At 39.3% G+C, this 24,798-nt stretch overlaps 1 protein-coding gene across 1 annotated transcript in view; it reads right to left on the bottom strand.

Annotated features, from left to right (window-relative positions):
* Positions 1-4,013: 4,013 nt before the first annotated feature.
* elmo3 (engulfment and cell motility 3) overlaps positions 4,014-24,798 on the bottom strand; it is a 30,743-nt gene continuing 9,958 nt past the window's right edge. Inside the window, exons 3-21 of the mRNA XM_042496287.2 lie at positions 22,971-23,011; positions 22,732-22,804; positions 20,352-20,402; positions 19,891-20,060; positions 18,811-18,910; positions 18,542-18,693; positions 16,552-16,630; positions 15,687-15,737; positions 15,452-15,574; positions 14,772-14,894; positions 14,547-14,651; positions 14,148-14,256; positions 13,887-14,023; positions 8,504-8,667; positions 7,305-7,417; positions 7,111-7,215; positions 5,832-5,911; positions 5,669-5,749; positions 4,014-5,558 (exon numbers count right to left, since the gene is read on the bottom strand). Of these exons, the coding sequence (XP_042352221.1) occupies positions 5,346-5,558; positions 5,669-5,749; positions 5,832-5,911; positions 7,111-7,215; positions 7,305-7,417; positions 8,504-8,667; positions 13,887-14,023; positions 14,148-14,256; positions 14,547-14,651; positions 14,772-14,894; positions 15,452-15,574; positions 15,687-15,737; positions 16,552-16,630; positions 18,542-18,693; positions 18,811-18,910; positions 19,891-20,060; positions 20,352-20,402; positions 22,732-22,804; positions 22,971-23,011 (2,070 nt within the window). The 3' untranslated portion in view covers positions 4,014-5,345. The remainder of the gene's footprint in view (positions 5,559-5,668; positions 5,750-5,831; positions 5,912-7,110; positions 7,216-7,304; positions 7,418-8,503; positions 8,668-13,886; positions 14,024-14,147; positions 14,257-14,546; positions 14,652-14,771; positions 14,895-15,451; positions 15,575-15,686; positions 15,738-16,551; positions 16,631-18,541; positions 18,694-18,810; positions 18,911-19,890; positions 20,061-20,351; positions 20,403-22,731; positions 22,805-22,970; positions 23,012-24,798) is intronic.

Genomic DNA, 24,798 nt, shown 5'->3' with positions numbered 1-24,798 from the left:
AAAAAAGTCGAAATTTGACCGTTCTTAAAAATGGCTGAGAATGACATAGAATAGCTTGTAAAGACGCATAATGGTATACAAAGTGGGAATAAAGGCCAGAAAAGGCCAAAAACCTGGAAAATTGACATGTCAAAAAAATGGCAAAAAGAAAGGCAATAGTATATAGTATGGCGAAAAAAGTTGAAATTTGACCGCTCCTAAAAATGGCTGAAAACGACATAGAATAGCTTGTAGAGACACAGAATAGTATACAAAGTGGGAATAAAGGCCAAAGAAGGCAAAACAATTGGAAAAATGACATGTAAAAAAGAATGGCAAAAAAAAAGGCAATAGTATAGTATGGCGAAAAAAGTCGAAATTTGACCACTTCTAAAAATGGCTAAAAACGACATAGAATACCTTGTAGAGACATAATGATAAACAAAGTGGGAATAAAGGCCAAAAAGGTCAAAAACCTGGAAAATTGACATGTCAAAAAAATGGCAAAAAGAAAGGCAATAGTATAGTATGGCGAAAAAAGTCGAAATTTGACCGCTCCTAAAAATGGCTGAAAACGACATAGAATAGCTTGTAGAGACACATAATGGTATACAAAGTGGGAATAAAGCCAAAAAAAGTCAAAAACCTGAAAAATTGACATGCCAAAAAAATGGCAAAAAGAAAGGCAATAGTATAGTATGGCGAAAAAAGTCGAAATTTGACCGCTCCTAAAAATGGCTGAAAACGACATAGAACAGATTGTAGAGAGGCATAATGGTATACAAAGTGGAAATAAAGGCCAAAAAAGGCCAACAACCTGGAAAATTGACATGTCAAAAAAATGGCAAAAAGAAAGGCAATAGTATAGTATGGCGAAAAAAGTCGAAATTTGACCGTTCCTAAAAATGGCTGAAAACGACATTGAATAGCTTGTAGAGAGGCATAATGGTATACAAAGTGGGAATAAAGGCCAAAGAAGGCAAAACAACTGCAAAAATTAACATGTCAAAAAAATGGCAAAAAGAAAGGCAATAGTATAGTATGGCGAAAAAAGTCGAAATTTGACCGCTCCTAAAAATGGCTGAAAACGACATAGAATAGCTTGTAGAGAGGCATAATGGTATATAAAGTGGGAATAAAGGCCAAAAAAGGTCAAAAACCTGAAAAATTGACATGTCAAAAAAATGGCAAAAAGAAAGGCAATAGTATAGTATGGCGAAAAAAGTCGAAATTTGACCGTTCCTAAAAATGGCTGAAAACGACATAGAATAGCTTGTAGAGACACATAATAGTATACAAAGTGGGAATAAAGGCCAAAGAAGGCAAAACAATTGGAAAAATGACATGTAAAAAAGAATGGCAAAAAGAAAGGCAATAGTATAGTATGGCGAAAAAAGTCGAAATTTGACCACTTCTAAAAATGGCTTAAAACGACATAGAATACCTTGTACAGACGCATAATGATAAACAAAGTGGGAATAAAGGCCAAAAAAGGTCAAAAACCTGGAAAATTGACATGTCAAAAAAATGGCAAAAAGAAGGGTAATAGTATAGTATGGCGAAAAAAGTCGAAATTTGACCGCTCCTAAAAATGGCTGAAAACGACATAGAATAGCTTGTAGAGACACATAATAGTATACAAAGTGGGAATAAAGGCCAAAAAAAGTCAAAAACCTGAAAAATTGACATGCCAAAAAAATGGCAAAAAGAAAGGCAATAGTATAGTATGGCGAAAAAAGTCGAAATTTGACCGCTCCTAAAAATGGCTAAAAACGACATAGAATAGCTTGTAGAGAGGGATAATGGTATACAAAGTGGAAATAAGGGCCAAAAGAGGTCAAAAACCAGGAAAATTGACATGTCAGTGGTATAGTATGGCGAAAAAAGTCGAAATTTGACCGCTCCTAAAAATGGCTAAAAACGACATAGAACAGATTGTAGAGAGGCATAATAGTATAGAAAGTGGAAACAAAGGCCAAAAAAGGTCAAAAACCTGAAAAATTGACATGTCAAAAAAATGGCAAAAAGAAAGGCAATAGTATAGTATGGCGAAAAAAGTCGAAATTTGACCGTTCTTAAAAATGGCTGAGAATGACATAGAATAGCTTGTAAAGACGCATAATGGTATACAAAGTGGGAATAAAGGCCAGAAAAGGCCAAAAACCTGGAAAATTGACATGTCAAAAAAATGGCAAAAAGAAAGGCAATAGTATATAGTATGGCGAAAAAAGTTGAAATTTGACCGCTCCTAAAAATGGCTGAAAACGACATAGAATAGCTTGTAGAGACACAGAATAGTATACAAAGTGGGAATAAAGGCCAAAGAAGGCAAAACTATTGGAAAAATGACATGTAAAAAAGAATGGCAAAAAAAAAGGCAATAGTATAGTATGGCGAAAAAAGTCGAAATTTGACCACTTCTAAAAATGGCTTAAAACGACATAGAATACCTTGTACAGACGCATAATGATAAACAAAGTGGGAATAAAGGCCAAAAAAGGTCAAAAACCTGGAAAATTGACATGTCAAAAAAATGGCAAAAAGAAAGGCAATAGTATAGTATGGCGAAAAAAGTCGAAATTTGACCGCTCCTAAAAATGGCTGAAAACGACATAGAATAGCTTGTAGAGACACATAATAGTATACAAAGTGGGAATAAAGGCCAAAAAAAGTCAAAAACCTGAAAAATTGACATGCCAAAAAAATCGCAAAAAGAAAGGCAATAGTATAGTATGGCGAAAAAAGTCGAAATTTGACCGCTCCTAAAAATGGCTGAAAACGACATAGAATAGCTTGTAGAGAGGGATAATGGTATACAAAGTGGAAATAAGGGCCAAAAGAGGTCAAAAACCTGGAAAATTGACATGTCAGTGGTATAGTATGGCGAAAAAAGTCGAAATTTGACCGCTCCTAAAAATGGCTAAAAACGACATAGAACAGATTGTAGAGAGGCATAATGGTATACAAAGTGGGAATACAGGCCAAAAAAGGCAAAAAACCTGAAAAATTAACAAAAATGGCAAAAAAGGCAATAGTAATTGCCTAATTAGTCAGTATACAATGTCTAATAACTCTCAAAAAACACAGTATCTCATGTCGAATAAACGACATGTTGAAAAAACTGCTGAAAAACACATAGTAAATAAACGTTGATAAACGTCATAGCATAGTATGTTGAAAAAAACGGACAAAAATGTTGGAATATGCCACGTCAAAAAAACGACTATAAACGACATAGTATAGTATTTTGAAAAATGTTAAAAAATGACATGTTGAGAAACCTCTGAAAACATCCTAGTATAGCATGTATGACTTTTTGGTCTAATATACTATTGCTTTTTGACATTGACATTGACATTTTGGACTAAATACTATCGTAAGATTTTTTGTGCTTTTTTAAACAACATGGTATAATATAACTTTTTTTGTCATATTTTAGACAAAGTATATCATCACTTTTTTGTTATTTTTTGAATGACATACTGTAGTATGGCCTTTTTGTAATTTTTTGGATGACATACTATACTATGACTTTGTCATATTTTGGTCAACACTGTACACTATGACTTTTTTTTATCATTTGTTGGATGACAATGTATACGACTTTTAGTCATATTTTGAAAGACATCCTATAGTATGACTTTTTTGACATATTTTGGACGACATACAATCCCATAAGTTTTATGTCATATGTTTAAGTGCATACTATACTTTGACTTTTTTGTCATATTTTGGATTTCATGCTATAGCATTACTTTTTGGTCATATTTTGGACCACATAGTATGCTATCACTTATTTTGTCATATTTTGGACGACATACTCAACCATGACTTGTGGTCACATTTTGGACGACATACTATCGTGTGACTTTTTTTATGACATATTAAAGTAAGACATTTTTCATATTTTTGACAAAATACTAGTAGTATAGCATGTCGAGTAAACATTTCTAAAAAAGACATAGTATAGAATGTAAAATTTTTTTTTTTTAAAATGAAAGCAAACTACATCAAAAAGTTCCAAAACCTACACGTTTGTCTTTTTGCAGTACAAATCAAACTGTTTATTCATGTGAAGTCACCACAAGAGCGTGAATTAAAATTGATATTAACCCAGAGGGTCTTGTGTCAGGAAAACACAGCAGAGGACAGTGGGGAACCCCGTGCCAAAAATAGGAGAAAACTGTTTACTACAGGCTTGTGTCAGTTACTGTCTAGCTGCTTCGAGTGTCAAAGCTGAACTCTTGGTGAGTGAGAGTGTAGTACGTTGTGACAGAACACGTCGCTTCCATCATATTATGATAAGTGCCTTGTACAAAATTCATCAGTTTTAAAATTAATTCAAGATCTGATCTGTGAAAGTAGAGACAAAACTAAAAATCATCACTGATTGCATGAAACAAGTTTTTCTCATTATCAAGCTATAGATGGCAATTTTACAATTATTAAATTAAATTATAAAAACAAACAGAAAAAAAGTAAGCTTGGTACCTAATACAGATTTGCATCACTATATAAACAAACTTAGGTCGTACAGAGCTTTCAGAGTGTGTCTGCTCTACAGTAATCATACTGAGCTGCTGGGATCTGTACCGAGGCCAGTACATAAAAGTTAAGGAAAATATTATTCAACACTGAAAGATACTGCATAACGTTGTATATGTTGGAAATGAGTTTAAACATGTACCACATCTTGAGAAAGCACTGTGTTCTAGTTAATGCCCTTGTCTTTTTTTTCTTTTCTTTTTTTTTTTCTTTAAAGCAACAGAAAATACAATAAAAAAATGTAATAAATGAGCACAACCAGCATTTTGGACTAACATCAAAGCATCTTTTGCCTCAACAAGTAAAAACCAGCATTGCGCTCACAAGAATAATCTATGTATCATACATAGGTTTAGATATATTCAGAAATATAAAATGATTACACAAATCATGATTAAAGTACCATTACTTGAGTGGCAGTATCATATAAGAAGAATGTCATTGTGCAATGTGTTGTTTTTGGAGTTGAAGTGAGGACCAGCGCGGTGACGGGGGATCATGGAGGGAGAGACAAACTCCCAGATAATCTGCAGCATTAGTAAAGTCAACAGCCATTTGTCAGCAGTTCACACCCACAAACACCGCTGTAGTTTCCACAGGTTTTCTCTTATTGTATCATTGTTTCACATGGATGTAGAAGGCCAGGCCGCAGAGGAAAAATCTACTTTTATAAATGTGTGTTATAGGAATAAGTGCATGGATGCAGAGGTCAGATCCCACCTCACATACACACTTATCATTTCAGATATCCACACACACATACACACATACCGGTATATGTACAAATTCACACGTCGGTTGCACTGCAGTGAATGCACTCTTTACTGCTCAGTCTGGCTGAAGTCGTAGCAGAAGTTGAAGTTGCTTGGTGGTTTGGGGACGACAGGCGCGCTGTCGGGAATGGGAACGTTCTCAAGGTCCAGGAGGCGGAGCTTAATCTCCATAGAGAGCAGGATATCCAATTCACTGCGCATGGATTCACTACTCATCTCCCGGCCCAGGAGAACGCTCAGTCCATCTGTCCACAGGCAGAACTGACAGGAGGAGGAAGCCAGTGATTGAGCGGTTTATACTTGTATTGAAGATTATAGTGCACAAAGAGAAGCAGAAACCGTGATAAAGAGGTAAATGATCACAGACTCACATCAGTTCTAGAGGGGGCGATGAAGTTCAGGCTGTACTCTTCTACATCATAGGTGATGCTAAATGCCAAGTCCAGCACCTCCTGCACGTCCAGGAAAACAAATACAAACACAGTGAGATGTGACCACAGTGCGCATAATATGAAGACAAGAAGTGCTGCTGACCTTGTTCTGTTTGCCTTTGTTCTCTTTCATGTGAGGACAGTCTTTTCCCGTCAGCAAGCCTTTGATATCTGCTACTGGAACTAAAGAAGGAAAAAAAACAGAAAACAAGCGACGTCAAAGAACTGCAAAACAGTCATAATATAGGACATCATAAAAATGCAAAAAAAAAGTAATAAGATAGTATGTCACAGAAAACAAACAAAAAATAAAAGTTAAAAAAAAGTGGTATAAAAAAGTCATGAATTAATATGTTTCCAATAAAATCAGAAAAAGTCACAGTAGGGTGTCCAAAACAGCATGAAAAAGTGAAAGCATACTATGTCTTCCAAAATGGCATTAAAAAAGTCATAGTCAAGAATGTCAGCCAATATAGCAATATAATATAGTATACAATAATATAGCAAAAAGTCAAGTATGTCTCCCAAAATGCGCTAAAATCGTCATAGTACAGTATGTCGTCCAAAATAGCATAAAAGAGTCATCCAAAGAATCATAACAAACATCATAGTGTAATATGTCGTCCAAAATAGCATAAAAAGTCATAGTATAGTATGTCACAAAAACGTTTTTTAAGTCATAGCACAAGCAACTGTTTACAGACATATTCCAGTACATTATAAAATTCATAGTATAGTATGTCATAAATATATAATATATAAAGTTATAGTTTAGTAGTGTCATAAAATTACGATAAAAGTCACAGTACAGCATGTCATGAAAATATAATACATGAAGTCATAATATATCATAAATTTGCAAAAAAGTCACAGTACAGTATGTACAAATAAAGTCATAGTCTCAAAATTGAAATAAAAGTCAAAGTATAGTATGTCAAAACTAGTACAAGTCATAAAATTGCAACAAAAAAGTAATAATATAGAATGTCATTTTTTTAAATTCATGTCATTAAATTGTGAAAAACTGCCATGTAGTGTGTCATGCAATTGCAAACAGAAATAGTCTAGTATGTCATGATACTGCAAAAAGGGCAAAAAAGTTATTGTATAGTATGTAAAAGAAAATTGAAAAAAAAAGACGTATAATCTTTCAAAAAAGGTAACCCAGAAAAAAATCATAGTAAAGTATGTCATGCAAATATAAACATAAATAGCTCAGTGTGATGTCCATGACAACATAAATGCTTCTCACACATATAAAAAAGTGTTTTTAAAAAATGTTTTAGCACAACTTGATAAAGTCACAGCTGACCTTTGACATCTTGAATATAAAATGTCTGAACTTTATCATTAATAGAAATTAGTGTGAAATCTGAGCGTACTCTTCTCTTGTAGTGTTTCGATTGGTGGATTTTCCGAATCTTCCTCCACATCACCGTAGTGAAGCATTTTGTGATTGGGCGACAAGCGGCAGTACCAAAGTTTATCTGAGGAAAAACAGACAATCAGGACGGTTAAACAAACAAACACAGTCTACTGTTTTTCCGTGTGTGTGTGTGTGTGTGTGTTTTCTCACCTTGTCTGCGTCGGCTGCTTATCTTTCTGAACATTGTTCCTTGACACAGCCTGTTGAGTCTCTGCTGGCGGATCAACTCAAGCAGCTCTGGCTTCAGACGCTCTTTCAGCTCACTGGAAAGAAACACACACACACAAAAAAGCTTCATCACATGATATAATCACCCCCTTAGCTTTAAAAGAACCTTAACATAAGACAATAAACGGCAAAATAAAACATCACCAGCCAGCACAATAATGAGTATTCATACAGTTTTTCCTTTGATTAACAGAAAATCAAATGGGGATTTACAAATGGACATCACTTTCTGACAATAAGCCCAACCTGACGACCGTTTAATGTGACAGCAACACTCTGTTACACTCGGTGTTTAGTGATAAACAGTAGCTTGAGGAACAACAGTATAGCTGCTGGCCTGTCAGCTGGTTCCATAGGGGTGGAAACTATCAGGAGTCATCAATAGAGCAGCTGATTATGTTGTTCTACAGACCTGGTGTGACCTAAATTTTCCTACATTTTAAAAGTAACCGCCATGTGGTGGTATGCCTCCATGCACCAGTCAGTTTGCACTTTTGATTTCTATCCACGTCTGTGAAAACATGGATGCTCACACACATCTTGAGTTCACTCATGAGTTCAGTATCTGATCAAATGTCTCCCCATGGTTAGAAAAGTGTTTGCAATACATTATCATGTTACAGTTGACCTTTGACCTCTGGATGTTAAATGTAAGAACTTCATCATTACATCCTGTTAGACATTTGTGTAAATTGTGAGCGTGTGAATTCTTGAGTTACAGCCAAAAACATGTTTTATGAGGTCTCTGTGACCTTTGACCACTACATATGAATCAGTTCGTCCTTGAGTCCCCTGAAATGCTTGTGCCAAATTTGAAGAAATTCCCTCAAGGTGTTCTTGAGATATTGCTTCTACAAGAATCAGACAAATGCGAGGTCAGTTGACCTTGAACTTTGACCAACAAAATCTAATCAGCTCATCGATGAATCCAAGTGGAGAAAGAAAAAGAAACACAAAAATACCAAAACCCTGGGCCCTGTACACGTCACAAAGCAAAAATATACAAAGGCTGATCTGATCTGACATCTTCTGCATTGCAGCTGAAGCAAAATAATCCAACAGGATGACATGATGAAGCACATGCAAACTGGTATCTAGTCTTCAAACATGGTGCTACTCACAGCACGGGTGGAGCAAGAGTCTCTTCTTGGTGCAGCCGTTCAGTCTGCCGCAGTTTGAGGATCTCGCTGTAGTTGAGAGCGTTAACTTTGTTCTTGAAGAGCTCCAGGGAAGTCGGCTTACTGGACAATGTTCTGGTGATCTGCTCCCTCACCACCTGCATCACCTGGGGACAGAGACATGGAGACAGACGGAGGTGAAACACTGCACAGTAGTCAGGGTAACTGTATTGCCTCCTGTGGTAGCTGGAAGGGAAGAGTGAGGTCCCATGCAGCTCTTCACCACTAACACTTCCACTTGTTTCAGATGTGCCTTTGGATTTCTGTGGCCTCCAAAGAGAAATGTAAAAACTGAGATGATAAGGGAGGTATGTAGGGTGATAATTTTTATTTGTTTTTTTATTGTTTTGCCTTTTTTTGTGATTGACTGACTGGTTTGCATAATGTGTAACAGTGTGTGAGTTTTGCTTACTAGCTTTTTCAGAACTTTCAAACAAATCACAGTATTTATCATCACCGACTGATAAGGACTGTAAGATTTGGCGAAAAGTTAATTTTATCACAGCAACTCCTCCATTGAATGAGAATGAGCTTGCATGCTCAAATTTGCAGAAAATCCAGGGGACGTCTGCTTGTAAAGGCAGCTATTTTAATCTATTCACACTAACAAGCATGCAGCAAGGACAAAGTTGTGAGAAAGACAGAATATACACCAAAATTTCAGAAACACAGAAAATACCTGATAAATCTTTTGGTATTTTTTTTTTTTTTTGAGTAACATTTTGGTTGACTACTTCTGTAATCAGTTCAAAATTGCACATAAGCCTATATGTCTACCTCCCCTCCTCTCTGACCCACACAGGGTCCAGCCATTGATCAGCACCCACTTTAATAACCCAGTTATCTGCAACATCCACCCAACAGCTTCATAACCGCCATGCTGAATTAGTGCAATCAATGATGGACAAATTGGGTGGTTACTTTACTGTACTTTACTTTACTTAACAGTCACAGGGTTTATCCTTACATATCTGGATCCTCTGTCTGTTTTTCACATCATCTATTTGATCATTTTCGTGACTTTGTAATAAGTGATCTATTTAACCAAGTTCTCCATCGAAAAGATGCTTGAATCTTAAAACACTTATTGGTTAAATAAAATAAAAAAAGAGTGGGGGCTTGAAAATTTTAATACGTTTAATTTAAAAACATACTTGTAAACAAGTCTCCAGATTGAACTGCAGTGGCACTGACTCAGCGTTTGCTATACCCATGTGATTGTGTGATTGTGTGTGTGTTCTGCATGACTTGTTAAACTGAAGCTTACACAGAGGGATGGGGGGTGACCCGGGGTACCCTGAGACAAGAGCTCAAGGCAGTTGGTCAAACAGTGCATATGTGTACAATCTATAGCTCCCTTCAGTATACGTGCCTCAGTTGTAAAAAAAGTGGAAAATCTATACAAAAATCTATAGTGCTACGGGACCAAGCCGACTCCAGCACTATTTGTTCTGCTCTCGCTTCTCTGACACACACTCTGCTGACCTAGATCATTCCTGCTCACACCCAATTCAACTGATTGTGAATGATCAGTGACTAAAGTGTAATTTGACCCATTCAGTGCAGCTCTGGACAGACATATCTCCATCACATATATGAGCTATAATACAAATGACTGTTTGCCACTACAGAGTATCTGCTACCAAGTAATTCACACACATTAAATCAAAAGCAAAAACAGAAATCTCAATCTCATGACAATCTGGCAGCCCTTGTTACCATCCGACAAGGTTTTTAATGTGAATGACCACACAGATTGATCGAGTCTCTCTGTTTGGCAGCAGTGAAAGTACAGATGGTGGAATCCAGACAGTCATTTTAAATTGTGTGAACACGGAGAGACACAAAACAAGCGTCTAGAGTTTCACACTGTGACTCCCTGCTCAAGCCCCCCTAGCCAAAATAACCTCACTGTCTGTCAGCTTTCACATGACACATGCCTCAGACAGCCAATTCACACTGTTGTGTCATCTTAACTGAGATGCTGGAAATCATCACTGTTGTCAAGTCTCATCTTTTTAAACACTTAGCGTTAGAGTATGGAAGAAAACTGACCTTGCGTCTACATCCTGAACATTTGACACTGGCTGTAAAATCAAATAATCGATAACAAACGAACAACAAACTGCTTGACACACATTCAAACTGAGAAACAACACTAAAACAACCTTACCTCCATCTTTTTTCCTGCAGGGTGGACTATTTTGACAAATATTTCAATAGCAACTTCAAATTCCACCCGTCGACAGCAATCAGAGAAAAGTGACGGGGATGACAGGCAATGAAAGTGAGGGTGAGAGAGACAGAGATCACCTACATGACAGGAGAGGTGCAGGCCTGTGGGTGTTTTGTAAACAGACACCCTGATACTCTCTCACACACACACACACACATGCACACACACACACCCCTCCTGTCCAGCCCCTCTGTCATTTAGCTGAACCAGCCAATAGGAGCCATGACTGGCAGCTGTCTCTGTTCCCTTAAACCCTGCAGCATGTGCATGCATACTAAATGTGTGTATGTGTGTGTGTGTGTGTGTGTGTGTGTGTGTGTGTGTGTGTGTGTGTGTGTGTGTGTGTGTGTGTGAGAGAGAGCGTGTGAGGAGGGGATGACCGTTATCACAAGGAGCGTATAGAGCTGCGCAAACACATTTATGTGATTGGATGAAGGGTTTGTATGTGTGTGTGTGTGTGTGTGTGTGTGTGTGTGTGTGTGTGTGTGTGGATCTCAGTTGCTCACTCAAAAACACTTACACTTCATTCTCTAAGTAACGAAATCCAAATTTGTGATATCAAATCTCCCTCCACCTCTGTTTTTCTTTGGTTTCTCCCTGCCCTCCACCCCTCTCATTCTCTCCCTCTCGTATTGTTTCCAGAGGTTTTACGTTCCCACTGTTATTGTGTAATTACTGCTCGTGCCCTGGGCGCTTTGTTTTCCTTGTTTCCTTCTCCCTCTGTTTCTGCCGCCCACCACGCTTCTCTTTGTCCACCTAATGCCCCTTTGTCCTTGCCCCAAAGCACCCTGGGTAGGGGGCCGTGGTCAAAAACAAAAGGCCGGTCTCCTGGCCCTGTGCTCAGGACACTGCCCCGCTCCTGAAAGGTCAAAGGGTCGCTGAGTTTTAGGACTATCAGGAGAGTGCTTTGTTGATGCCGGACGGTTGTGTGTGATGTTGAAATGCGTTTAGACAAAAGCTCTATCACTCTTCTTTTCAGGATGGCTGGATTCTCAATATTTCTCCTAGACAAGTCCACACTGCTGAAGGCTTGGCTTAACCTATTACCATTGTACAAGTACTACATTGTGGTTGTAAGGTCACTGTGTGCTCCTAAATGTAGGGTCAATCCTATTTGTGGGGGCAGGTCGAGGTGGTAAGCATAAGAATGAATCTATACAAAATCACAAGAATATAAACTTACACAAATCCACCATAAAAAACATAAAACCTTGTTGTTAGATTTGAATAAGTCTGAAGACCTTCATAGTTTATTAATATAACTTGCGTTGGATTTGATTTGTCATGTTAAATGCTTTAATGCCTGTAAAGAAGCATGCAAGATGAGAGAAATTTCACTCAGAGCTGCTGAGGCTCAGTTACATCTGTGATTCATGATGCTACTGCGCAAGATAAGAATCAACAACAAGCAGTTACAACGAGTTTTCAGCTTGTTAAGACAGTTTCAATTCAGTGCTGATGTCTCTATATGATTTACCGAAGCAAACAAGACCCTCAGCAAGAGGACTTGCTATTTCTATAATGTTATTCCCTGAGAAACCAGAGACAACGATTTATGGCACACAGACCAGAAGAGCCTACAACTGTACGTTTACATTTTCCAAAGAAAAATTTGGCAGTGAATAATACGTAAATAAGCTGAACTTTAGCAGGCGAAGATTTTTCTTTAAAGCATATTTTTTTGGTTATAGCTGATTATGGGGCATGATCAACAAAGACAAAAAGAAAAGAACTGATTGAAGATTAAAAAAAAAAAAAGCCAAAAGAGGCATTGATAGAGCGGAGGCGAAAACTCGAGTCAACCTTGGTTGCTTATTCAACAGATGGAGAGAGTTGTGGGATATGAAAACATTAAAACTAATCCTGAATTGGCCCTCTTCCTCCTAAACAGGTACAGTATGTAATATGTCTGTTTTATTTATGAAATAAATTGAGAGACATTGTTTCAGATCAATATATGATTTTATGTTGGAAGCTAAAACACTGTTTAGCCTACTTTGAGTCACCATTGTCACGGTACAGTTATTAATCCTATATAGCCACGAAAAGATAACATTAGTTCATCTCTATGCATCCTGGAAACAGCTGTGTTTAAAAAAAAAAAAAAGGCACGAAATGTAAATGGCCAAATTTAACCCCAGTGTTTGGTTTGACGGTTCAGGGATACTTTAGAAACATGGCAGTACAACATGGCAGACTCTGTGGACCCTCACCCTAAGGCCTGTCAAACATAATGGCAGACACCAATTAGTTCTATTACTCAATGGGAAGCAAAATCTTGCTATACAACAGGATTTGTTTGCAAGATTTGCAGTCAACAGGCCGATTCTGGCAATGGTGGGACTAGGATCTGAAATATCCTGAGTCATCTTTTTCTACACTAAGCGACAGTCAACGTGCCATTAAGCCGTGCTAGACCAGCGATTTGACAGGTTTTTGTTTCACAACCACAATCTGTAAACTACGTTGCAGAGTGAGTTTAGAAACACAACTTGTGTTACGGGCAAATTGAGTCATCTGCCTTCTAATGCAGCATTCCTCCTGCTGGATCCGTCTTAGGTTTTCTGGTATTGTGACACAGCTAATTTAGTAAGACGTGCTAGGGTACGGCTCAAATATCGGGGTGGAGCTGGTGTCAGGGCCAAAAAGCACAATCTTGAATCTTTGTTCATGACGCCTCACAATGAAATGGAATCCTTCAAGAGATAGTTGTTATTTTTGGAAATGTGATCAGTTGCTTTTTACTGAGATCTCCATAACAAGTTTGATACCACTCTCATATTGGTATTTCAAAATATGACACTTGAGCCACCAGCCAGTTACCTTAGCTTGGACAATAACTGGAAACAGGGAAACAGCTAGCTTGGCTCTGTGTAAAGGCCGCAGAACACTGCCATGCTAAACTAAGCTAAGCTAAGCTAAGCTAAGAAATTGCTGGCTCAAGCTTGATAATTACTATACAGACATGAAAATGGTACTAATCTTGTCATCAAATAAGGGTAATTTCCCCAAAAGTTGAACAGTTCTTTTAAGGTAAAAGGAAAGCCGGTTGAGTTTGAAGCTAGCCGTGTCATGCTTCGTTTTTATTACCTTGTCAAAATCCTCCTGCGTGGCTCTCATCTCCTTCCAGGTCTTGTTAAGCAGCTGAATGCAAATACAGAAAAGCTCCTCCATCAGCCGGTCCTGACTGAAGAAGATGGGGTGGTAGTCAGATCCCGTCTCTGAGGCTGTTAATGGATAAGATGGAAAACAAAAGCAAATCAATACAAGATCATCAGTTGTGGAGTTGGACTGACCAGAGGTAACAGACAAAGTTATGGCTGTTATATTGAAGGTTGGAGGTCAACTTACGGGGCTCTCCGATACGAAGGATTTCACACAGGATGAGTGTGAGCTGGATGCTGCTTCTGGCAAATGGACACTCGTGTTTGTCTTCCCTGCTGCTGTTCTCCAGGACAAACTGTTAAGACATGGTATTGTAAACATTACAACACCATAAATCGATGCCTCTGTTATAGAGCTTACACAGACAAATAAACAAGACAATATGCAATTTCACAACATCTCTACTTAATGCAGTGATTTTTATTTTTTTCATTTCAAATTCGGGACAGTGTAATGTCTTAATGTTCAGTGACGCTGACATAATGCTGACTATGACACTGTAAAAGAAATGTTTTTTTGAGCCAAATAATCTTAAATGAAGAGCTCCTTATATTGTTGAATTCATGCCAGATAAATCACACTCACCCTGCTGTAGGCATCAGGATAGCGCACAGCAAAATAAAACATGGTGTCCAAAGCTAGAAGACCAGGAGGCGTTCGCACCAAGTCCTGACCAGGGTTACTATTGTTCTGAAAACATCAAAGACATTATCAATCACAGCAATGTGAAGATGAAAAGTGTTTTAAATAAAGAGAGGTGATAATTTTGATGATATTGAACAGAAAAACTATGGGATAACAGCCACTTACAGAGAAGCCTAACTTCTTGAACTCTTTGGCGCAGAGCGAGCGTCGTCTCTCGTGGCTCAGACTGTTCTCGCTTTCAGTCTCAAATGCTGCCTGTCGCAAACCGTGAAGGATGTCTCTCTGCTCCTGTAGGGAAGAGGCAGAGAAACAGTGGATGTTTATTACGGACATGGATGTTGAGTAGACATCTTTGATTTTTTGCAACAATTAAAACAGCTCTTTTGTGGACTCTAACAGATAACTAATCAGGGTAATAATAAAATAAACATTTGTATTTACGCACTTTAGTTAACGCCTTGACAAATTCTTCATCTGGAGTATTTTATACTTTCTGTGAAGAATGTTATATTTTTTGTTTACAATCAATTTAGATGAAAGATATTTGCTCAGCAAAATACACAAACTGGCTTTGGATCAAGGAACAGCTGATAATTTAGGATGTGATCACTGGGGAATTATTGCGTTTCAGCCATTAACAATTTATGGTTGGAAAAAAACTGGTGATAAATTCTGAAGGGTGTGTGAGCAGGGTTAAGACGTCATACTGTTTAATACCTAAACTGAAATTAAATTATATTACTTTTTTTTTTTTTAACTGCGTGTGGGTGCAACAACAAGTGTGAAAAAAGCTGAGAAGCAGCAGGTGTTTCACTCTGACATAGAGCCGTCATGCTATAACTCACCTGGCTGTAACAGTCCAGAGGCGTCCTCATGCGAGGCTCCAGGTGATTCAAGGTAACAGACTGTAGGACATAGAGGTAGTGGGCCATCTCATCCTGGACTGAACCAGAACTGTGGATGATGTTCTGCAACAAATACAAAATATTCTTCAATAAGTGTTGCTTTACTTCCTCTGCACATAAATCATCGTGTTATTACCGATGTAAAATTATCACTGTAAATAAGGAGATAATTTACTTTATAAATGTACTGCCGGAGATTCTTCTTGTTCAGGAACGCAAACATATCCTGGAAAACAGAAGAGAAGGAACAAGAGCGCAAAGTGAGCATGAACGTGTTACTAGGGTGCAATGTCATGGTTTTAACATGGGGTGGCGATATAGTGACAGTGTGCGGGACTTTGACCTCTGTGACGAAATCATCACTTGCTGGTACATGTGTCTCTAGCCCAGCCTTGGTTTGTTTGGGGCTTATTTGCTGATAAGAAGGGTGGATTTGTTGACCTACTGTAAAAGTGAGGAAGTGTGTATGTGTGTGTGTGTGTGTGTGTGTGTGTGTGTGTGTGTGTGAGTAACAAAAGAGACTCTGAGAGAAAGGAGACGGATGGCTGAATGGAGGAACTGTTTCTGTACAATGGGAGAGGAGCAGGAACAGAACAGAGAGAGAAAGCATCGACTGTGTGCAGAAAAGCTGAGATGACCAGACAGAATGACGGAGATGGTCATTTCCAGCTGTGTGTAAGAAGTGGCGCCCACAGGATTCTGACTCGTATGTAGAATAATGGACTGATGGGGTAAATAACCACCCTTCACCCAAAGTCATATGCATGCCACTCTCAGCCTTGGATATAGAAGCATCTCATTGGTGCATGAATGGACCATACTAAAGCATTAAAAAATGACAGAAAATGAAAAACATCAGCTGATTTTAAGTATGCATGGTGCATACCGACTAACAACTGCAGGCCCTGCTGTCTGGAAGTATCAGACATTCAGGAAGACTCTAAACTTCCAAGTGTGCAGACTAGTAGGTATTTAGTTAGTTTTAAATAGCTTATGAGAGGGGAAGTTGATGGAAAGTGAGAAACTGAGAGCAGCAGCACCTGTCTGTCTGACGCTCCGGCTGTTTGTAGTAGTGCCATAAGTAGGGCCATGGCTTTGGTCTGTATCTGCTGATTCGTCCTGAAAGAAGTCAAAGAGGAGAGGGGGGGAAGTGAGACAAACATAATTTGAATATTCTTGGGCTCAATGAACAGGTGTGTTTAGGAAGTTAAACAGATTCAGGATGTTTAAAAGGTCTAAATTCTCAAATCAATACATTCTGTCTGTGAAATCTTGGTGTGATAAATGGCAGACAGCTGTATTGTCAGCAATTTTTTTTTTTAACATATTTTAAAACTTCCTGTTACAAATACAATGCTGCCACTTTTCACGGCCACACCCCTCTGCCTCATAGATGTGTCACTCTGTCAGTGAGTTTTTCCTCTTTCTCTTTGGTGAAAAGTAGATCCTGAACATGTAACTGCACTATCTGACAGAGAGAGACTGAGGGACTGAAGAGAGGGTGGAAATTGGAGTATTGCATGCAAGGTTTCTGATGCATCACTACTACTCCCTAATAAAATGCAGAGAGATGGATTTATAATGTCTTTAGTACTCGTGAGTGGAACGCACATAAATAGTGTTGTTGAAAAATCAATTCTAATAAAATTATTTTCATCTCAATTGCTTCTGTGTTTGCTTCAATATAGGATGAAAAATACCAGATATCCTAAATACTGGATTTTTTCCTCCTCACATTTTCTTAATTGGTTCCTATTCTGCAGGCCAGATGCTGCTTTGACGTGTCTTATGTGGCCCGTGAGCCGCCAGTTAAAAATCACTGATCGAGAAGAACAGCACACTCTCTGCACATTAAAATGACAGAATTCATATTGTGACTGATGACGAACGTGAAGTCAGATACAAGCACAGCTGTTATAACAGCTTTTCATCTATTAATCAGGAAAAATACCTGTGCTAATATGCATACCTTTTATGTCTTTTGGACAGATTTCACAATCAGCAGATGGATTTATAAGTAGTTAAGCTTTTGAAATCAGGCTAAAATCCCTTAGCTGCTATCATAAAACCCTGTGGTTGATTTGTTTGCTTTTACACCACAAACAAAGCGCACCAGCGTCAGCTTGCCATTCAACCAAGACCCAAGCTTTCAAGCAGACTGTAAGGTTGCTAACAGCACCTCTACAAAATGTGGGATTTTCTTTGGTGTGACTGGCTAGCTCTGGAGTTAAAGAAGTTGAGGAGGCAGAGGTCCATGCAAAACAAAAACAGGAATTTATTAACGAAACTGGCGACAGAAACAGAAATGCTCGGAAAAGTCCCGGGAAACTAGGCAAAAAACAGTTAAGGCAAAATCAACTGAAAGGAAAAAGACCGCAGCCTCTCAGCAGGCTGCAAACAAAAGAATCCTCAGCCCCTGTCAAAGCCCTCTCATTGGACTCATCCACTTCAGAGGGGTCAGGTAAACCAGGAGAGGAAAATAACAGTGACATTCATCCTAGAGATTAATATCAGTAATCAGCTGGCAAAACTTAAAGCAGTTATAAATTAATTACTTCATTGATACCCCTAGGATGATCTTCCCCTATTTGTCACCAGGGCCTGATCACAGCCAGGGGAACTCGGGCTGCTGAGCCCTCCCCCTCTCTCCTCAGCCCAGGCTGCAGCAATCACAATGGCCCCAGTGAACAAAGAGCAAAAAATGCTGATTATATATGGACCAGGCGACAAAGAAAAAATACAAAAAAACAAATACAGAGAAAACACTTAATTGACAACTTCAGCCTGACTTAAGCCAGCAGTCAGTGGCTGCTAATGGGGATCAGGGCAAGAGGCAGCGTATGGGGCAAGAACCTCTTCACACAGACTCTGTGCAGATTGGTCCTCGGTCCGGCTCGACTGAGCAGCTTTCACACCATCTCAGATAAACCGTACCAAAAGGGCAAATGGGCCCGAGATGGCTTTAACCAAACCAAACAGGTTGTGTGTGAAAGCACCATAAGAGTCACTTCACATCGTTTGGTTACTTACACCTGGAGGTGAGCGATGAGCCTCTCCATAGTGACTTCCTGTTTGACCTGCAGGAAGAGGCTCTGGCTGCTCAGCACCATGCTCTCCAGAATGTCCAGGGACACTTGCTGTATTGATGCATCAGTCGGCTTGGCGTTGACAAAACCGGCAATCTGAAAGGAGAGAAGGGAGGAAGGCGAGGAGAGAAGGTAGGATAGTTAGAGAACAACGACAGCCAGTGAAATACATATTGGTGACAAAACAGAGAAACAGAGCGTCAGATACAGCACCTTCTTGATAAAGACAGACGAGAGGTTCTCCCATGAAACTATCCCATGATCCATCAGTTCCATGAAGGCCGTCAGTGTGTGGGTCATGATCACGTTACTCCTGAGAGACACAGACACACGCACAAAGAAATATTATGCACTCATACACACTCAAAAGCAGCATACGGATGGACTTCTTGTGAAGAATCCTTTCAGTAATTCAGTAACTGGTTTAAAGTGTAAATATTTATGCACTCTAAAACATTTCCATCATGCGACAGAGCACTCAGGACTCAGCTCACTCTGCTGCCCCTACATGCTGCAGTGAAGTTTGTCAGTGTTATCTATGATCATGGACACTGCTCCAAATAAACGATCTTGATTTAGCTTGACTTGGGCAAGAGAATTTGAAACGAATGGAAGGAAACACTTCTTTCTTCAGGATATAGACGAATACAGCTATGGTCAACTTACGGCCCACGGGCCAAATCTGGCCCCCGATAGGGTGCTGGGTGGACCCCCAACCATTTTCTGATTCACAATAAAAATAAAGTGATATCACTGGGAATTGTTTATGTACTTTTAGTATAATTTAGGTGCCCAGGTGCATAAAACAGCATAAAAATAGAGCTTGTTATCAAAAAATGATGTCGTATGTAAAAAAGCCAGTGGAGGACCCCACCAGCCCCTGACAGAGGTCCTAGCTAAGCCCCTAATGTCCTAAAATCCTAGAAATGTCCTTAAATCTGAGAAAAATCCTAAAATCCTATTAATATCTGGAAATCCTAGAAATATCCTATAATCCTAGAAAAGTCCTAGAAACATTTTAACATTTAAGAAATGCCCTAAAATCCTAGAAATGTCCTAAAATCCTCGATGTATGGGGCTGCTGCAACTGCCCCCCCCCCCCTTATTTTGAAAAAAGGATGCACAGCAAAGTTAGTGGAGTACCTTCTATACAGGTTTAGCTCAGCAGGATATGCTGCTACATAAGCATTAACAACTTCCTGTCTCAGAACCACTGATATCTATCTGAGAGACAGCAATCCCATCCAAGCCATGTAAAATATGGACAGACACAAACACACACTGAGTACTAACTCATTAGAGTCCTCTACTATCTTGACCAATAAGAGGTGTCCATCTCGGCTGATGTACTCTTGAGCAAAGGTCACGTCTGTGGACACGTTTGCCAGTTGCTTCAAGGAATCGCAGCGCACGCCTGCGTCCGAACTCTGGATGCCCTTGTACAAGTCTTCTGCACAGCGGCCCTGCATTCAGTAGCATCAACAAAACACACATGTTGACATATACCACTCAAAAATGTTGTCTTTTTGTAGTTATGTGTATTCACTCTTCTTTGAAATTAAGCTCTTGTAATGGCAATGACAGATAAGTGCTGACTTATTCTTATGTCTCTGCATGCAGCTGATACTGTAATCTTGCTGCATGCAGAAAATAAATGAGAGTGACGAGCCAGTGAGAGACAGCGGGTTGGAAGAATGTGAGAAGAGGGAGGTGAAAGAAAAGCGTGGCTGAGAGCCTGGTTGATGCAGACTCACCGGTGCCTTGGTCAGTCGCAGAATGCAGCCGTTCTTAATGTCCAGACGATTCTACAAGACACAAACAAACATAAACAAACACACACAAACACAAAAGCATGCAGATGATGGAGTCGTAAAAACTGTTAAAAAACTAAGACATGCTGACATATATATATATATATATATATAAAGTGTAGTGACAAAGTGACCACAAGGTAGAGAAGGCAGACACACATGGATATATATACATCACACAGTAACCCAACTACAAGCTCACACTAGGACAAATATAGTTATATAAACTGCAGAAAATGCTAGAAACGACCACTGACACTCTACTTACTGTGAGTAAAAGAGAGAGGAATGTTAAGGCTAAAACTGTTTTGGTTTTTGTGTGTGTGTGTGTGTGTGTGTGTGTGTGTGTGTGTGTGTGTGTGTGTGTGTGTGTGTGTGTGTGTGTGTGTGTGTGTGTGTGTGTGTAAGATGCAGACAGATAAAAAAAAAAAAAAACTCTGCCTCTGCACCTCCTGGTTAAGAACATTTTTCTCAAAAGAGAAGCCGCCCTGGACTCACTCTCTCATACTCCTGCATAATTTCTGGTTTTATTTGATACAATCACAATACAGATTACTAGATAAGAAAAAGAAATTAATATATGTAATGTATTTACTTTCTAGTGAAAGCAATTTTCACCCCCCCGTCACCACCTGTGTCTTTGCATGTTTGTATTGTACATGTGCATTGAACACATGGATGCAAAAGTGTGTGAGTGTATGTTTATGAGCAAGGGCATGAAAGTGGGTGCATACAAAACTGAATAGATATAATTCACATCTGTGTTGTTGAGCATATACCACCACTGCTCACCAAAATTACAAAAGCTGGTGTTTTTTGTGCCCAACTCTGCACTCATATTTGCTTTTTTTGTCCACTTCAACAAAGACAGAGAGCTTATGCCTAAAATCAAACTGCTGTTGAAAGCAGGAATTAATCACGTTTCTTCCAAGCAGCAACTGCAAAGCTGAAAAATGAAGCCAACACAGGTGTGTCAAAAAGTGCAGTTCCTTGAATGGCCACTTGAGGCTAGCTCAAACAGCACATCAATCCCTGTAGACGCCCCATGTTAAAATACCAAATTTTACAGCAGAAATAAAATGTTTTTTTTGTGACAGGTGGGTTTACATCTGTTGATAAGTCGCTACCATGTTGTCAGCATAGGTTAGGCAACCATGGTGTAACCCCAGATTCACAACGTTAAGGCATAGCTGTAGCTGTTGTTTTTAGTGTATTTTCAGTTCATTAACGTTAATGGTAACAATTTGGTCACCTGAAAAGTCTAGTTCAGCATTTTGTTGTATTATTAGACTTCATGGAGTCGGATGTTCAGTTTTTCCAGTAAGTATATTTTGTTTTAATGGTCTAAGCCTGTTTTTGTGCTAGCAAAAATTAGTATCAGTATTACCATGGACTGAAGAGGCACCATGCTGATGTAGCTAGCAGCTAGCAGCTAGCATTAGGTTTAGTCCCCCCCAAAAATGTATCCAAAAATGGTGACCTCTGGCTCCAAAAATCCCAGATGGTGACGGCCCAAATGCCAAACTCAAAGCTTCAATACCACTGGGTGATGTCAAAGTGGCTACGTCCATTATTTTAGACAGTCTATGGCTGCAAAACTTTGTGTGCAATCAAGCTGAGTATTCCTCAAACTCATCGCAAAGCTGCTCAAATACTAAAACATCTGCCTTCATCTACAAACTCACTAAATTCAAAGTCTAAGAGTTAGCATCCTTGCACCAAATTCGGAGTGCTAAAAGTAAAAGCATACTTGGTTTAACACTCTAAACAGCAGCACACTTCTGATAGTTTCACTGCAGTGTTATTACAATAAATAAAGCATCTCTCTTGGCATCTATTTGATGAAATTAATATATAATGGATTCTGCAGTCGTGCCGTCAGCCCAAAAAGGGGGAGGGCCCTTCAGTCGTAACCTTCTCAAAGGTCACTTGACACCAAGTAGCTGAGTGTACTTCCAGCTGCTGTTCTATTTTTCTGTCTCTCATCCTGCCGTTTGCTTTTTCAGCCTACCTCACACTCATTTATAAAAGCACTGACGACATAATGTGACCTATGTTTCAACTGAGATTCAAGAGAAATACTCACAAAAGCAGATAAAGTTCACAAAGTGCTGACAAAGTTGTGATTCATTGATTCACTGCTGTGCTTTCACATTTTCAAAAGAAATGTCCAAAATTTTTTGGTTAAACATAGTATTGTCTGAAGGGCTGACTCAGGTCAGTAGCTCAATATCTTCAAGATGTGCTCAAACATTTACCAGACCGACTACCTGGTGTAGATAAATATTTGTATTGATTTGTTCATACAGTAGATGTGACTCACTGATTCAGTGATGTACGTCTGTACTCCGTCAGCATACTGCAGAGCATAGTTGTCGGGACCCGGGAGGTTCCAGCTTCACACACACACACGCAGACACACACGCAGACACACACACACACACACACAGAGCGTCACTGATATTAACTATCACAGCACTACATATAGTAAATGATAACAATGACATTACCCCAGAAACTGTGTTGAGGCAGAAAAACAAATCAGATTAATCATCAACTTACCCATCACACACTTCCTTTATTACAGCAGATAGGGGCTTTTTCTGCACCAAGACACAAAAAACAGCATGTAGTCAGATACACACAAATACAAATAAGATAAAAAACACACACCTGCTGCATACATGTGGGTCATACCAACACAACTCTACTATCAAAGTATTTTCTCTGTCAGAGAGCTGCTTTAGTAATCACATGCTGTTATGGGATCATAGTACCGCAGCTATTCTCGCTGGCTGCAAGCCTTGTTTGCTGAGAAGAGGAAATCCAAGAGCTCCCCAGCGCTCTCTGAACAATATTACCCTCAGTGCCCAGATCTCTCTTTGTACGCAAATAAAAGCCAGACTACTTCCATGTCTGACTCTCAGCTATCCTGCTATTAGTGGTCAGCCCCGTGGTCAACCAATGAAAATGTCTTTGGGTTCTGTGGTAGACCCAGTGGCTGCTCTGTTATTAGTGGCAGCCAAGAAGGTTGACCAATCGGATGTGTTTAGTGGAGACTGCTGGGCCAATGAGAGATTTTTAAAGAGATTCTTCCAGACTGACAGGATTGGTTGTGATGCAAAATGAAAACACTGAAGAAGCGAATAGCATTCACGTACAAATGAGCTGCTCGATTGTTATGCTGCTCTTCAGTGTATTACAGCAAAAAGTCATGGAAATATTAGTGAAGGTATCAGGGCTTGAAAAAGTGTGTGAACCTGAGACTGTTCATTTCAGTTTCTGTTGTGTTGCATTTTCCAAATCTTAAAATTCCCAGACAGTCCAGTGAGTGCCTGTTAAATTCATTCTCTCTCTCTGTTCAAACCTCCTCAAGTGGTATACAGTATGTGACTGTGAGACACACACACCCCTGCTGCCTTGGTTACAGTTTAAACTCATGCATGGTGTCTTGCGCAAAGAATACAACTTCCCCAAAAGTTTCTGGGAAACACATTGGAAAATTTCCCCACAATCACATTCAGTAGAAACTGAAGTAACAAACCAGTGGATGGGTATAAAACCCCAAAATGTTTAGTGTTATTTCAACAAACAAGACATAACGGCATAAAATAATCACATGAATAAACTGTGTAAAATATACAAATGGACCAACATTCTATAAAAGAAGTTAAGCAATGATCAACTCATTACCAAACACTTCTCCTAACATGATTATTTATGTACCTACAGTATCTCTCCAGCTAACTAGCTTGGCTTGCTTGTTAGCTAGCTTGTGAGCTCGAATAAGGGGCCGATCACACCGAGACGCATAGCGTCAGGTGAGATCGCGCTAAAAAAGCCTTTCAAGTGCCTGGAAAAACTGCTGGGAGTGCCTGTTGAGCGGGGCTGCGTGCGTGTGGGCAAGTGACATTAATGAGATGCGTGATTCTGTGCATTGAGCAGAAAAGTTGAAAATATTTTAACTTTTATGCACGCCCAAAAACCACCAGAAAAACGTATTGTGCAGCAAGAGAGGAGTGCCAGACAGCCACTCTGCACCGTTGGGCAACAAGGTGTTTGTTGCCAATGCTTCTTTAGCGACGCGCCTTGATATGATCGGACCCTTATTCAGCAGTATTAGCTTGCACCTCAGACGGGCAACAACAGAGAAAAAGTGCATGTTTTTTTGATTATTACAGAGATGTTTTATTCTCTCTGAGGCACATCTAAAATCAAAACCCTGCCGAGGTCACTGTAGCATTAGCTGATTCCTTTAACAATGTCGCTTCACATTGATGCTAAAAAAAAACAAGCTCACAACCCTACCTAGCTAGCTGGGCAGTTAGGCAGGTGACGTGTGCAGTCTTGTTGAGCAAAATACTGTAAATAAATGGAAATGTAAGTTTTT

Source organism: Plectropomus leopardus, chromosome 7 (assembly GCF_026936395.1).
Source record: "Plectropomus leopardus strain MGB_pleo_1.0 chromosome 7, ASM2693639v1, whole genome shotgun sequence".
Classification (NCBI taxonomy): domain Eukaryota; kingdom Metazoa; phylum Chordata; class Actinopteri; order Perciformes; family Serranidae; genus Plectropomus; species Plectropomus leopardus.
This window is presented reverse-complemented; position numbering and strand designations above follow the sequence as displayed.